General features: G+C 46.2%; 1 protein-coding gene across 4 annotated transcripts in view; it reads right to left on the bottom strand.

The window, feature by feature from the left end:
* The window catches only part of ROBO1 (roundabout guidance receptor 1), a 1,057,321-nt gene that overhangs the window by 43,660 nt on the left and 997,471 nt on the right, over positions 1-16,190 (bottom strand). For 3 of the 4 annotated variants that reach the window (XM_034792356.1, XM_034792373.1, XM_034792382.1), the window contains 2 exons: positions 14,276-14,473; positions 4,658-4,684 (listed from right to left, as the gene is read on the bottom strand). In XM_034792356.1, coding sequence (XP_034648247.1) covers positions 4,658-4,684; positions 14,276-14,473 — 225 coding nt within the window. The remainder of the gene's footprint in view (positions 1-4,657; positions 4,685-14,275; positions 14,474-16,190) is intronic. The other variant, XM_034792366.1, reaches the window with a different exon arrangement.

Genomic DNA, 16,190 nt, shown 5'->3' with positions numbered 1-16,190 from the left:
TTCATGGGACTGCGTGATGAGCTTGCCCCAGCCCTGAGGCACAAGGACACAAGAATGAGAGCTGCCCTGCCATTGGAGAAGCATGTGGCAATTGCACTGTGGAAGCTTGTTACTCCAGACTGCTATCTGTCGGTCGCTAACCAGTCAGGAGTGGGAAAGTCGACCGTTGGACTTGTGTTGACGGAAGTGTGCAGGGCCATTAATCACATCCTACTCCGAAAGATCGTGACTCTGGGCAACATGCGTGACATTGTGGATGGCTTTGCACAAACGGGCTTCCCTAACTGCGGAGGGGCGATAGATGGCATACATATTCCAATTCTACCACCAGACCACCTAGCCACCGAGTACATTCATCTGAAGAGTTATTTCTTAATGGTTTGCCAGATGCTTGTAGATCACTGTGGGTGTTTCACGGACATTAACGCAGGCTGGTCTGGAAAGGTGCATGAAGCACGCATCTTTCAGAACACTGGCCTGTTCAGGAAGCTGCAAGCAGGGACTTTCTTCTTGGACCAGAAGATCACTGTAGGTAAAGTTGAAATGCCCATTGTGATCCTGGGAGACCCTGCTTACCCTTTAATGCTGTGGCTTATGAAGCCATATTCAGGGCATCTTAACAGCAACAGCAAGGAGCGGTTCAACAACAGTCTGAGCAAGTGCAGAATGACTGTTGAGTGTGCTTTTGGCCGTTTAAAGGCCCGCTGGCGCTGCTTATATGGGAGGCTGGGCCGGGCCAATGACAATATTCCTATGCTTATAGACGCATCTGTACACTCCATAATATTTGTGAAGGGAAGGGTGAAAGCTTCACTCAGGGCTGGACCACTGAGGCTGAATTTGAACAATCAGAGATCAGGGCTATTAGAGGGGCGCAGCGTGAGGCCATAAGGATCAGGGATGTCTTGAGGCAGCAATTTGAAGCTGAAAGCTACTAATATTTGTTGCTATGCTCGGGAATGCAGTGCTTGTAATGCTAGGAGGTGATTGTGACTAGTGCAGATGATGCACTATGGAGGTTTAAGAAAAATGCCTGTTGCTTTGCAGGGCTCTGTTTGCTTTCTATTAATGGAATGTAGATTGCTTTCAAATCAAAACCATTATTTTATTTTAAAACAACAACTGGAGGAGAGAAACAAAGAAAAAACACACATCAGCACCAAGGGGGATGGGGGAAGGTAGGGTCCCAGGAGGTTGTGGAGTCCTGGGACGGTTAAAGATTTGTGTATGTCCAGGTATCATATCCAACCTTCTCCTTTCGAATACAGTGCAGTGGGTACTGTACTTCAGCAGGGCGAAACTGCAGAGGGACGGGTGTTGAGTGCAGTGGATACCGGGAGTGAGCAGTGCTAGACTGTGACAGAGGAGGAGTGGAATGCAGTGGGTACAGATTGGAGCCAGGAGTTTGATAAGAGTGTTTGGTGGTGTCTGGGGGGCGCATGGGAAAGATTTTTGTGACTGTGGCTACAGAGGTGGAAGGGCGCAGAGCTGCTCAGTTTTCAGTGCTAGTAGCACCTGGAGAATGTCCGCTTGGTGCTCCATAACGTTTAAGAGCCGCTCTGTGGCTTCGTTCTGGTGCACTGCGTTCTCCTTTCAGTCCCTCTCCTCGCTGTCCTGCCACTCCTTCAATTCCTGTTTTTTGGCCACAGAGTGCATAATGACCTCACGCAGGAAGTGCTTTTTAGTTCTTCGTGGCTGCTCTCTAATTCTGCGCAGCCGTTCAATCAGTGATAAAGAGGGAGGCTGGGCTCCCAAGAGTTTATCTGTGAAGACAAAATGCAACATTTTACCAAAGCAGTATTGTTTGCACACACAGACCACTGATTCAGTGATTTAAAACACGGCCGCTATTCACATACCTATCACTAACTGGCTGACTCTAGGCAAGCACACATGAGCCACAAGACCCCCAAAATGAAGAGTAACCACAGGGGCAATCAGTGTTCCAGGAACGTGCTGTACACTGGCCATATGGCTCTTGGGGAAAGCCAGCACTGTAGAGGGAGCCTTATTGTCATTACTGTCCCCACATTTTCCACAGGCTGTGTTCATTATGGAAGATACCTTGCTGCTGAGGGTGAGCAGGGAATCAGGGGAGGGTCTTCTCCAAAACTGCAGCTTCTGCCTGGCCCTTATGTGGCTCGCCTGTGTGCAGCAATGGTTCCCCGCCCCCCACCAACTGCAGAGTGGTGCAGGAAAGTTATCCTTAGTGGGGCAAGAAACAAAGCAGCTCTGCCGAAGAACCTCCGTCAGCAGATTGCCCAGTATCTCCATGAGAGTTTCGTGGAGATCTCTGAGGCAGATTCCTGTGAAGTGAGGGAGTCAATCAACACCCTAACAATCCACTGCTCAGACTAGGCATGCGGTGGTATGAGCATCATACAGACACAAGCCTGCTTTCTGCAACCCTCCTGCCCCCAACAACTCGCTTCAGCGATTCCCAAAATCAAAGCCACTTACCAGGATTCTCCGCTCCTGTTTCTGCTTCGCTAAGCTCCAGCAGCTGTGACTGGCTAGCCTCCTTTGGGGTAGAAAAGAGCTCCTGGCTGCATGCATCTCTGACCTCTGAGTTGTCCTCTGCTTCTGGGTCCCCCCTCCCACTCCACATCCTCATCCAAGATTTTCTCCTCCTGGCTCAGTCCACTCTCAATTGGCATGCCAGCCACCGAAATATCCACAGTGGCCTTCGCAGTGGAGGTGGGGTCGACACCGAGTATCATGTCCAGCTCTTTGTAGAACCGACAGCTCGTGGGAGCACCACCGGAGCAGCGGTTTGCCTCCCGCACCTTGTGGTAGGTCTTCCGCAGCTCCTTCACTTTAACCCTCCACTGCAGTGTGTCCCGGTCATGGCCCCTTTCTGTCATGCATCGTGAAATCTGTCTGTAGGTATCATAATTCTTACGGCTGGAGCACAGCTGGGACTGGCCAGCCTCCTCTCCCAAAATGCTGATGAAGTCCAGAAGTTTGGCATTGCTCCAAGAGTGGGATTGCCTGTAGCAGGCATGATCACATGGAAAGAGGCGCTGAGACCATTGCACGTGTCACCGAGCAAACAGGAAGGGGACTTTCAAAATTCACAGGGAATTTAAGGTGTGGGGCTCACGGTTGGTCACCTGAGTGCAAGGCAGTAGAGTTCAAACCGATGACCAGAGAGGCGAGAACAGGCATTGTGGGACACCTCCTGGAGGCCAATCACAGCGCTGTAATCGACCAGGGTGTCTATACTGGCACTGCGGCGCTGTACCCCTGGGACAGAAAGCTGTACGCTTCTCATCGGAGTGGTTTCTTTTTACAGTGCTGCAACTGCGCAGTTTCTGTGCACTAAGTTGCTTGGCAGTGTGTACACTTTGGGAGTTACAACACAGAAAGCTGCTTTACTGTGCAGAAACTTGCCAGTGTAGACAAAGGCTAAGAATGTAGCCTAACTCATTAAGTCTCAGAACACACCTCTCATGTAAGTCATAGTATAAGGCCTGTGTATTCAGGCAGGTCTTTGTCTGAGGGAGATGGCTGAGGGGAGTATACACAGTTTGATGGCTGGCTGAGTATCTATTCAATACCTGTTATTAAATTGCATGCTTTGTTGTAAACATGGCACTTGCACTCAAAGACTATGGGCTTGATCTAAGGCCCACTGTAGTCACTGGAAAGATTCCCATTGACTTTAGTGGGCTTTGGATCAGGGCTTGTGTGATGGGCACATTTTATAAATTTCAAAAGAGAGAAAGAGAGAGAGAAAATAAAAGAAAGAAAATTACTTCAAATCCTTCCTTATTCCCCACATGAAATGCAACCTCTTTTAACGATCAGTATTAGTATTGTACTGCCAACACTATAGTTCAGGACAGGAAGCAAAGAAAGGCATATCCAGTTGATACTGGGAGGCCGGGGTATTTAGGGAGGCAAAACGCAATTATCCAGGCTGAAATTTGGCTAGGAAACCAGTATTAAGTAAATATAAGTATGAACAAAATGTTCTGAGATCTTTAATGACCATGGCCAAAGACTGCTTTTACACCTCTTCCAAAAAGTTGGCAACTCCTACAACATAATGCTTTCTAATATCATGCTGGAGCATTGGTTCAACACTGATTTAGAGGAAAGAGAATCACCGATTGATTCACCGACATTGCTCCCTGCAGCATATACAATAGATGCCGTTCAGAGGTTTCCTTCCACGTAGTGACCAGGGCCCTGATACTGTGTCAGGATCCACTGGTGTGGAATTCTGCCCCCTCTCCCTCGATAAGTAGCTCCTTTAACGTTAATGGGATACTTTCTAAGTGCGGGAGTCAACACTACTGGATCCCTGTAAAAGATGGGGGCCCATGTTATCTTGTGACAACTGAAAGGTCACACCTCAAAGTTTATGGATGGGCTTATATACACAGTCAATTTGCAGGATATGAAATGACATCCACAAACGGACAAAACCTCAACTACACATAGCAGTAATCATCTCTAAAATATGTGGAAGAAAAATAATAAGGAAACTACTTCATCTTAAAGAATACTACAATGATACCTGTCAATAGAAATAATTCGTTTTAATATTTTGTTTTCAGAACAGCTGGGCTGGTTATATCAGAAAAACAGAAACAGTACCACACATACATGCCAAACTAACAAAGGAGGGGGGAAAAGTGCAAATATATACCTGTTGGTGTGAAGGTAAAAGACGGGACTGAAAAATCAAAACAAAATACAAATTGGTTATTAAGCTGAAGAGAGAAAGGGAAACGTACACATTAGTATAAATCAAGCAGACAGCTGAACTTAAAACAAATAACTAACCCAGTAGTTCAGTCATAATGACATAAAAATAAAACCAAATTTCAGAAAGAAGCTTGTCTTCACAGGTACCATTTTGGAAAACTATAATATTTTACTACACTCACGAGGGGAATAGAATGTGGTTTAACCTCTGAATGACCCTCAGTTTAGTATTTTATGTTTTGCTGCAAATCCTAATATAAACAAAAGTCCTACACTATTAATCATTTCAAAACACAGAATGATAAATTCTTTAATAAGCCTTATCAGGATCTTACTTGAATCTTATCTACAGTTCAGTAAGTAGATGCTCATTACACTGAACTAATAGGAACACTTATGTATTCAACAAAGGAACAATAGAGAACTACAAAATAACTGTTTTAGTGTTTTAGTGTATGTTCACCAAATAATGCCCCACACTTCATCATAACAACTGCACTACAATATATTACAGCTGTAATACAATATTGTTTTGCTAATGTGGAAAAGGAAGAAACAGACAAAATCAGAGTGTATTCCTTTCCCCTCCTACTTTATTTACACGAGCTAGCCCTTCCATTGTAACTCCTCTCTACCTTTCAACCCATGACTTTAACAGGAAAGGTTAACAATGGAACAATAACACTCTTTGAAAACTTCACTCTCACTGCCACTATAAATCATAATTGAATCAATAAGGCTTCTAATCCAAGTGTAGTGCACTAGCATCTACTCTCCCCAATAGGACATACTCCCCCTTCTGTTGAATGTTGGCGTATAGTTTCTGTACGCTTGACGGGTAGAGAAAAGCTAAGAATTTCCTCTTGATTCCAAGTAAAACAAAGAAAAACATGAGAGATGCAATAGAATATTCACTAAAAGACACCTTAGGATGGGAATTTGGTTAGCAGACCGGCCATACCAAGACAATGGGCTGGCTAAGAGATTTAGGTGCTCAAACAGCTTAATATAATTTTTACATTGCAGACCGTTCTGATGTCTTTTTTGAATTCTCTTTTTAGAATTCACAGAGTTTCTTTGGGACCCAAATGTATTAGTTAGAGTATGCTGTATGTTTGTCGCTTCTTATTAAGCCAATTTATTTCCAAGCATGTGACACTGAATAAAACCGGAAAACCTCCCAGCATTTTTGCCCATTGCAGGCTTCATTTGTAGCACAGCTGTCTTTATCTCAGGAATTCTATTGTGTTCTCTTTCCGCTAGGCCTTTTCACATCGTCAGTGTAATTTAGCTACATTCAAAAATACAGAGCCATAGAAACAAGCTTTCATTTAAAAAAAAAAAAGGTGCATTTAAAACCAGAGCTATTCAAGGAAGAATGAAATGTCTCCACATTAATTTGCAATCACAAGGACAAGAGAAAAAGATGAATAGTCCTTGTCATCACTTTTCTGTGAGCTAACTACTAAATCTAGCTTAGTTTTTAAGGAATTGAGGAACAGATGAAAAGAGGTCAAACTAAATGAAATCTTTACAGTTAGCAAACCAAAGAACAACTTAATTCTTAAAGCTTCCATTAATAAACTGTTCTGGGTGCCTAGCGGTGCTTGTGTAATAAGTAAATGTGTGGGTACTGAAGTATTTTAACAGATGTCAAGCCTGAAGCAAAATGTTAAAAAAAAAAAGTTAATAAAGTTCACTATTACTCAGTGTGCACATTCAACATTTATGACAATATACTGCAGAGTGGTAGATTATTTCATGATTTCTATTTTTCCAAAGATGCTGGTTTTACTTCAAGTACAGTTGGTAACACAGACTTGAGGCCTACCTTTCTAAATGTTTCTATCAAAGGTTTTTTTTTCCCTTCTGCGAACTATACATGTGGTATTTCTACAGAAATTCATAATCCACAACAGACTGCCAATATTATTATTATTTTAAAATTTATATTTTTATGGTTTTTCCTTAACCTAAATTCAGCCAACAGCATAGTGATATTAGTTTGAAAGCATTTGTGGAAAGCCCGTATGACAGCATGCTATTAGTAAAACAAAAAAGTGCAGGTTAATGCAGTGGGGCATACACTTCTCCCACATCTTAACATTCTCAGAGAAATAAAATCAAAGGTAAAATTCAACCCTCATTTCCATGGCTACATCTCCACTGAGATTACCAAGCCTAAATTTTGCCAATCAATCTATTGCTTTAATGGCATGGAAGCCCTCGAAGACAGTGTGTCATCGAAAACACTGAATTCTTCTCTAGAGCCATTTCTAAAATGATAGTGGCCAATCTTTTGTCAAAGACGGTAAGAAACAGGTGCTTAAAAAAAAAGATCATGTTTGTATTTAGGCTAGAGACCACAGTGCCTGTGTTTAGATATGATTTCTCCCACCCCTCACACCATTTCCATATGTCTCCGATCATCTCAATCGCTATTTTTTTCATAGCGATAGCTTATTTACCATCTTTCAAAAATATGTTTGTGTTATCTGCCTCCCTGCCAATCCCCAGCATACATTCACATCTACAATGTTTGAAGATGCAATCTTGTGCCTACCTTTAACAATATATTAAATGTGCCACTTTCATGTCACCGTTTAGGCCTGGCTCAGTCTTTTAATTATCTAACATCCAGAGCCCTCCTTCTCTTCCATTAAAAAGCTACCGGAAGCTCACCTATTCTGTGAAGCATTACAACTTTTATGACCTTCAGATTCTAATTGCCTAAATGGCACTGCTTTGAGTTGTGATGCATTGCACTGTATTGTACCCACTTGTAATTTTAAGGCCCAATAAATCCAAAGCCTATTGAAGTCAATGGAAATCATGCTCCTAGGCCAAAAGATCTTCTGGACAGAGATTCTGTTTATCGTCTATCACAGTGACCAGCTGTAAGGCACTGTGCCCACCTAACGATGCTACATAAATGATAACAACAACATGAAAGTGAACATGGTTAGAAGCTAGAGCCAATACTGCCATTTTGGATGTACAGCAAGTTTGAATACAGGCTGCAGGCAGTCCCCCTAGAAACCTGAGAGCTAATAGGACAGTTTCACCACAACATTGATGAAAGTGCCCTTGAAAATCTATTTCCATCAATTCTGCTTCTTCAAACAGACACCTTACCACTCCCCGCACAATGTGCGGGAACATGCACCACAAAAGCCCTCTATAACTGATAGCTATAGCTGACATTGGTAGCATTCTCAGCAGAGGGCAATTGACTGACTTGGATGAAAAAACGGTTTCCTACCTTTCGTAATTGTTCTTCGAGATGTGTTGCTCTTGTCCATTCCATTCCAGGTGTGCACATGCCCACGCGGGCATCTGTCGGAGATTTTTGCCTTGGCAGTACCCGTAGGGTTGGCTGTAGCATACTCTTGAGTGCTGCACTCATGTGTCGGTATATTAGGGGCTGCCGGCCCTATGCCATCTCAGTTCCTTCTTGCCGGCAACTCCGACAGAAGGGTAGGAGGGTGGGTCATGGAATGGACATGAACAACACATCTCAAAGAACAACTGTTACGAAAGGTAGGCAACCGTTTTTTCTTCTTCGAGTGTTTGCTCACATCAATTCCATTCTAGGTGACTCACAAGCAGTATTCCTGGTGGCGGGCTCAGAGTTCACGGTCATGCGGCTTGCAACACAGCTCTGCCAGCATTGTCTCAAGCTTGCTGGGTGAGCACATAATGAGATGTAAACGTGTGGGTAGATGACCAGGAGGCGGCCCTGCAGATATCCTGAATCGGCACCTGGACCAGGAAGGCTGTTGATGAAGCCTGCATCTCAGTCGAGTGGGCAGTCACTGCCTGAGCTGCTTGGCAGTCTGGGAGCCAGCCGCACTGGCCGCTGCAGAAGTCATGGAGGTCACAGAAAGTCAGAGAATCCGTGACTTCTGTGACCTCTGTGAGAGATACACAGCCTTATCCATGAGCCGTGACAGTATGAGATTCAGGTCCCAGGGAGGGACAGGATCCCTGATGTGTGGATAGAGATGCTCCAGACCTTTCAAAAACTGGACCGTCATGTCGTGAGCAAAGACCGACCTGCCCTGGAATGGAGGGTGGATGGCTGAAACAGCAACCAAGTGGACTTTGATTGATGACTGGGACAACCCCTGGAGTTTGAGGTGTAGATCGCCTGCAGTGAGGCCTGCTCAGCCTGGATATCCCGGTCCAAGGCCCAGCACATGAACCTCTTCCACGTGGCCAGGTTGCTCTGGTAGAGAGCTTTCTATTACCCAACAAGACCTGTTGGACCCAGGCCTAACATTCCTATTCATCTGCAATTAGCCATGCAGAAGCCACGCTGTCAACTGCAGAGCCGCCAGGTTCGCATGCAGAAGACTCCCGGGGTTCTGGGACAGCAGGTCTGGCCAGAGAGGCAGAGGCTACCAAAAGGTCCATAAGCGTGCCAAACCAGTGCTGCTAAGGTCACGCAGGAGCTATTAGTATCACCTTCGCCTTGTCCTGTTTGATCTTCAGAAGGACCTTGTGGATTAGCGGCACCGGTGGGAAGGTGTACATCAGAGCCCCCCACAATGGAAGCAGAAAGGCATCTGATGGGGATGCGCTATCCAATCCCTGGAACGAGCAGAACTCGTGGCATTTCCAGTTCGGATGGGACGCGAACTGATCCACCTGGGGATTCCCCCACCTCTGAAAGATCACACTGACCGCCTCCAGGTGGAACGACCACTCGTGGCGAGACGAGAAGGTCCTGCTGAGGCGATCTGCTACCATGTTCTTGGCTCCAGGCAGATGTGTGGCCACCAGATGGACGGCATGCCACACACAGAAGCCCCACAGGTGGAGAGCTTCGTGGCAAAGGGCCAACAACTTTGCTCCTCCCTGCCTGTTGATGTAACACATTGCTGTGGTATTATCTGTCAGGACTTGCACCACCTTGCCCTTCACATGAAGCAGGAAAACCTGGCAGGCCAGGCAAACCGCTTTGAGCTCCTTGAAGTTTATGTGGAGGGACAGATCATCCCGCAAACAGTGGACTTGCGTGCTGAGCTCGCCCAGGTGAGTTCCCTAGCCCAGGTCTGAGGCACTGGAAACCAGGATCAGCCATGGGGCTGTGGCCATGAAGGGAACTTCTTCCAACACTGATTCGGGGCTCAACCACCAATCCAGGGACGATCAGATGTGAACTGGCACCCTGACCACCCAGTCTAGATTAACAGGAGTACTTGTGGCACCTTAGAGACTAACAAATTTATTAGAGCATAAGCTTTCGTGGACTACAGCCCACCACGAAAGCTTATGCTCTAATAAATTTGTTAGTCTCTAAGGTGCCACAAGTACTCCTGTTAATCTAGACTGGGTGGTCAGGGTGCCAGTTCACATCTGATCGTCCCTGGATTGGTGGTTGAGCCCCGAATCAGTGTTGGAAGAAGTTCCCTTCATGGCCACAGCCCCATGGCTGATCCTGGTTTCCAGTGCCTCAGACCTGGGCTAGGGAACTCACCTGGGCGAGCTCAGCACGCAAGTCCACTGTTTGCGGGATGATCTGTCCCTCCACATAAACTTCAAGGAGCTCAAAGCGGTTTGCCTGGCCTGCCAGGTTTTCCTGCTTCATGTGAAGGGCAAGGTGGTGNAACAGCCGTGTTAGTCTGTATCCGCAAAAAGAAGAACAGGAGTACTTGTGGCACCTTAGAGACTAACAAATTTATTAGAGCATAAGCTTTCGTGGTGGGCTGTAGTCCACGAAAGCTTATGCTCTAATAAATTTGTTAGTCTCTAAGGTGCCACAAGTACTCCTGTTCTTCTTTTTGCGGATACAGACTAACACGGCTGTTACTCTGAAACCAGTCTAGATTGTGTGTGTGGGGATGTAGACCAACACCAACCGCACTTGCACTGGCCGGAGATGGAGCTGGGCATGCTGGATCATGTACGTACATGCGGCCATGTGGCCCAACAGGCCCTACAGGCAGGTATGAGCAGTGGTGAGCGGCTAGTTTTTCTCATGGGAGATCAGGTCTGATATGGCCTGGAAACGCACCTCTGGAAGGAAGGCTCTGGCTTGTGTGGATCGAGAACCGCCCCAATGAACTCTATTAATTGCACCGGCCTTCAGATGATTTCTTTTCATTTACCAACAGGCCCAGGTCACGGCAGGTGGAATGAACCAGATTCGGGCTCCTTTGCACCTACTCCCAAGATCTGCCCTTGATGAGCCAATCGCGTGATATGGGTAGACCTGAACCACTCGACGCCTGAGGTAAGCAGCGACTGGTGGGATACCTTTTGTAAACACCCTCAGGGCAGATGAGAGGCCAAACGGCAGTGCTGTGAACTGGAAATGGCTCCCACCCATCACAAAATGGAGGAATCATCTGTGACTTTGGAAAATGGAGATATGGAAATAGGCATCCTTCAGCTCGAGCGCAGAGTGTAGTCCCAAGATACAATCTCTAGCACCCAGTGGTCCGAGGTGACCCGCAACCGGGCAGCACAGTAGGGACGAAGATGGTTGAGGAAAGAACGAGGTGGATCGGGGGAGTTGACTGGGGCATCACTCTCAAGTGCACCCTCAAAATGAGTACTTCTGGCCCTCGTGAGGCTTCGACAGCCCGGGCTGCGCAGGGGAGCGGGAGGAGGAAGGGCAGTGATGACAAAATCTTATGTCTCTATCCCTTCTCCTTGCTTGCCCCTGTTGAGGCTGTGAAGGCCTCAGCGGCGGGGGTGGCCAGAACTGCTTCCTCCCTGACTGCAGCGTCTGCAGACCCAGCAAGCGAAGGGTGACCCAAGTGTCAGTCTGTACATCCTCGTGTCACTTTGTCCTATGAAGAGATCATTCCCATCTAAGGGAAGATCCTGGACTGAGGCCTGCATCTCCTGGGACAGGCCAGCTGTCTAAAGCCAGGAGCTGCACTTCATGACCACCACTGATGAGAGCACCCTAGCTGCCGAATCAGCCGCATCCCACGCCATCTGGAGGGAGCACTTTGCAGCCATCATACCCTCCTGCACCGTGGCCCCAAATTTCTGGGCCAAGTCCTGGGGCAGTGAGTCCTGGAACTTACAGAGGGAGTCCCATAAGTTGAAGTGGTACCTCCCCAAGAGAGCCTGGTGGTTGGCCACCCGGAACTGAAGGCTGGCCGTTGAATAAATCTTTCTCCCAAAAAGGTCCAGCCTCTTGGCCTCTTTATTCTTGTGGGTTGAACTGGTTTGCCCATCTGTCCTTCTTGTTGGCCACTGAGATGACCAGCGAGCCCAAAGGAGGGTGAGTATTCAAATATTCATACCCTTTGGCTGGGACAAAATACTTTTTCTCGGTCCTCTTGGAGGTGGGAGGGATGGGAAAAGTTTGCCAAAGGGCTTTTGCTATTTTTAGGACCCCATTGTGTACTGGTAGCACAACACAGGTGGGGGTAGAGGCCAAGGGCACATTGAACAGGGTGTCCGCTTTTTTGGCCATCTCCTCCACGTCCAAACCCAAGTTCGTAGTCACCCTACGAAGCAGGGCCTGATTTTCTTTGAAATCATCTGGTGGGCTGGTGCGGGAGGGGCCCGCCACCCCCCTCATCTAAGGACGATGACTGGGTCACCGGGGGAGCCCCTGAGGGTTCATCCCTCATGGGAAAAGAGGGTTTCAGGGTGGGCACCTGCTTCTCTAACCCGGCTTCCAAGTGTGCCACCTGCACCGGGCTCGGTGCTGCCAGTGCTATTGGTTGCTGCTCTGAGGTGGTGGCCAAGGAATGGACTGACTGAGGCATCGGCATCACAGGCAGGCTCCATGAGCTCCAATAGGGCCATTGTGCCGGCCACTGGCCTTACTGCCAGGATGGCATCACAGAGGTCAACGCAGCCTCAGGTGCCCACTCGCACCAGTACTGTTGTGGTGAAGGGCTGAATTCTCTTTCTGAACCAGAGGAAACACCTTCCGGTGGCCACGGAGGGGCTGTCAAAGCTTGCGTCTTGCGGCTAACCGTTGCTGCATGAGACTGGTGCCTCAAGTAGGAGGACCAGTGCTGGGGCCAGAGCGATTGGTACCATGATTGAGACCGCTCCCACTGCGGGGATCTGCACTGAGGAGTCAGCTGGTGGGAGGATGATCGGTGCCGGTGATACGGTGACTGGTGCCTTCCTCTAGGTGACCCATGTCAAGAGAGTGGAGACCAGGAGCCTGGTGCTCGCGATGTAGGATGTCCCGCAGAAGACAGAGACCTGGGGCGTGGAGACAGAAAGCGCTGTTTCATCTATGGAGACCAGCATCTTTTGCCTGCCCTTTGGGGGATCTTTACGGCTAGCTTGCCCTCAACGGGAGCCTCTGTCATGACCTGTGACACACTCGGTGCCGGCGGTGCTGGTAGAGGCCTCTGCTCTATGTGCCAGGAGAGCCTGGGAAGGCGTCAGCACTGCCATCAGTCTGGGTCCCCTACCACTTCCTGGACTTGGTGGCGGATCCCTCAGGGAACAAGGAGGCCCCATCGAGGGGGTGTCCCCATGTGTCTCTGGTGTTGACTGTCGGCCCAAACTGGGTTCTTAGCCCTTCCTGCTAGGTGCTGGGGAGGCACTCTTCTTTGACCTCTCCTTCGGCACCGGTGACCAGGAGAGGTGCTGGGTGGAGCCCGGTGGTGAGGGTGTGCAGCGAGACCAAGGTGCTCGGGACAGAGTCTGGTGGGAAGGTGTGGATGCCGGGTGGACAGCAGGAGGGCCCTCAAACTGATGTCTCACTCTTTCTGTGTTCTCGGATGAAATTTATTACAGATGCAACACTTCTCCTTCACAGCTGCTATGGGGCTCACTAACAGGCATAGGCCTGTTACAGTAAGAGCAAGGCTTAAAACCCAGAGATAGTGGCATGCCCCGCCTGGGGCGAAGTTGGGAATCTATCTTTAACTACATTACTTAACAACTACATATTAACTAACTACTGTAAACAAACTATTTACAAAGCCTTAAGGCTCAAAGGGTGAAACAGGAGAACTGTTAGCCCTTGTGAGACAAGGGAAAGGTTCTACAACTAATCACCACAGGTGGTAAGAAGGAACTGAGAGGGCATAGGGCCGGCAGCACCTAATATACCGACACATGGGCATGGCACTCAAGAAGGTGCCTCAGACAACCCTACGGATACCTCTAAGGCTATCTCTGATGGCCGTGCATGTGGGCATGCGCACACCTAGAATGGAATTGATATGAGCAAGCACTTGAAGAAGAATACTGAACTACCACCCAGTTGAATCTTTTTTCAGGTCAGCCTTGTGGCACAGTGGCAGGGCAGCAAGAGGAAACTTGCCTTGCTGCTACCTTATTCTGTAAACATATGGACAGCTGTCAGCATTAAATTCACCTATATATATTTAAAATGAAAAGCAAGCCTGGGTATTTTGATTAGGGGTCTTAATAAAAAGTCACAAGTACTACACTATCAAAATTTTCATGTGTTCTCTATTGGGATATCTGATGCAAAGTCCACCTGATTATTCAATGGACAGACCCCAAGTATTCAATGGGCCTGAGATGAGCAAGATCTTTCCAATTAAAAAGCTATAAAGGACAGTAAATTAACAAATCAAGAGTTGTAATACAGCACCTTTTCTGATACCAGCGTAAGTACTAGTTAGTCCATTTCGCTTCTTTCGGTGGCGGTATAACCAGATGCTGAAGACCATAAGAATAATCCAACAGGCTGCACCAATGCCAGCAATGAAAGCTGGCTGTTTTACAACATCTGAAATCTGCTGGGCTAAGCTGACTTGGTCTTCTGGTGACACGGGGTTTCCATGGGAATCTAAAAAAGGAACCAAAAATCTCTGATTAATTTGGATGTGCAGTTATAAAAACCAAATGTACTATTATTATTACTAAGTAATAATAATTGTAGACAGTGATTTAAAAATACTATGGCCCAGATTTTCAAACCTGGACACCCAAAGTTGGCCTTTTAAATCCATATTTAGGCACCCAAATAAAATTGGCCTGATATTTAGAGGTACTAAACTACTATTATTATTACTTATTATTTGTACTATTGTAGCACCTAGCAGACTTAGGCATGGACCAGGAGTACATTGTGTTAGGTGCTTTACAAACACAGAAGAAAAAGATGCTCCCTGCCCCAACTCCCATTGAATTCAGCAAGATAGTGGGTGCTTAGCTCTTCTGAAAATTAGGCCCCTTTTATTTAGGTGATTAAATATGGATTTAATGTCTGACTTTAAGTCCATGGTTTAAAATTTTTGGCCTATAATTTTTCATCATTTCAGCAATATAACATAAATTAAATTATTTCAGATTAAATTTAAAAATAAAAGCCAACAAAACTTTCACAAAAAAAAACTATGAAGGAATGTGTTGGAGAAGTCTGTTCCCAGAATTCTACAAAAGCTTAGAAACAAGCTACAGGAACACACACATACTTCCCCAGAAGTGAAAATCATAGAAGCATTACAAATTCAAAACACATTTATAGAAGGTGGATACTGAAGAGATGTTTTTTAAATTCAGCAGTTTCTGACAGGCGACTTGTATCTCATGTTACACAGTCTGTTTTTTCTCAGAGTCTTATTTTGACCTCAATTCAAGAAGACTGAAAATTCAAGACTAGCTAAAGAAGTGAGTGAATAAAGTAACTTGCTTCTACCAACTTAGCATGGCTAGACAAGCTAGTCTTTAAAATTATAGCTATGAGATGGCAAGTAGAACTGTAGGAAAGGGAGAATAACTATCCCAAGAAAAGGTACAATGCAATAAAAATAATCAAATAGGCGTTCCTAGTAGTGGAAAAAGCAGAGACCAGCCCCCAACCCCGATCAACTACTCCAATTTAGAAATCAGAATGGAAACAAAGGACAGCTGAAAATGTTTTAATTAATTGTTAAATGTATAAGAGTTTTATTTTTTAATATACAGGGTATTTATTATTTTAACCTAAAACTTCATTTTTCTTTCCATATAGTATGTCTGTAAATACTTTCTAGTAACACCATTTCAGACTATTCTGCCCACCAATATCCTATAATTGCATTGAGGTTGCTCAAAGAGAAGACATTTTGCTAGATTTTTATCATCCGGGTACATTGATTTTTAACAGTAAGAGGTGCTCTTTGCAAATTTGTGAGGTGAGAGATCTGTATTATTGCTCCCCGAATTGAGGGCAAGATTCTGAAACCCTCATTCACAATGAATAATACCTTACATCACTCATACTGTGTAATACCTAACTCTTTGATCAGTCCTGTGGATTTCAGAGTAAATAGTCAAAGAGTTAGGTACTACTCAATGTGAGTAAGATAGTAGAATCTGGTCCTGAGATTGGTCCTTTTAGGAGAGAAATACGTTGTTTGCACACGTGGCCTGATCAAATTCTGTTAATGCATACTGGCTAAGAAATGGAAACCAGTTCACTTAAAACACAACAGCATTAATGCTCTCTAAGCATTAACCCAGGGGTCGGCAACGTTTGGCACGCGGCTTGCCAGGGTAAGCACCCTGGCAGGCCGGGCCAG

Source organism: Trachemys scripta, chromosome 1, assembly GCF_013100865.1.
Source record: "Trachemys scripta elegans isolate TJP31775 chromosome 1, CAS_Tse_1.0, whole genome shotgun sequence".
Classification (NCBI taxonomy): domain Eukaryota; kingdom Metazoa; phylum Chordata; order Testudines; family Emydidae; genus Trachemys; species Trachemys scripta.
The sequence above is the reverse complement of the archived record's forward strand: the minus strand, read 5'-3'. Positions and strand labels throughout refer to the sequence as shown.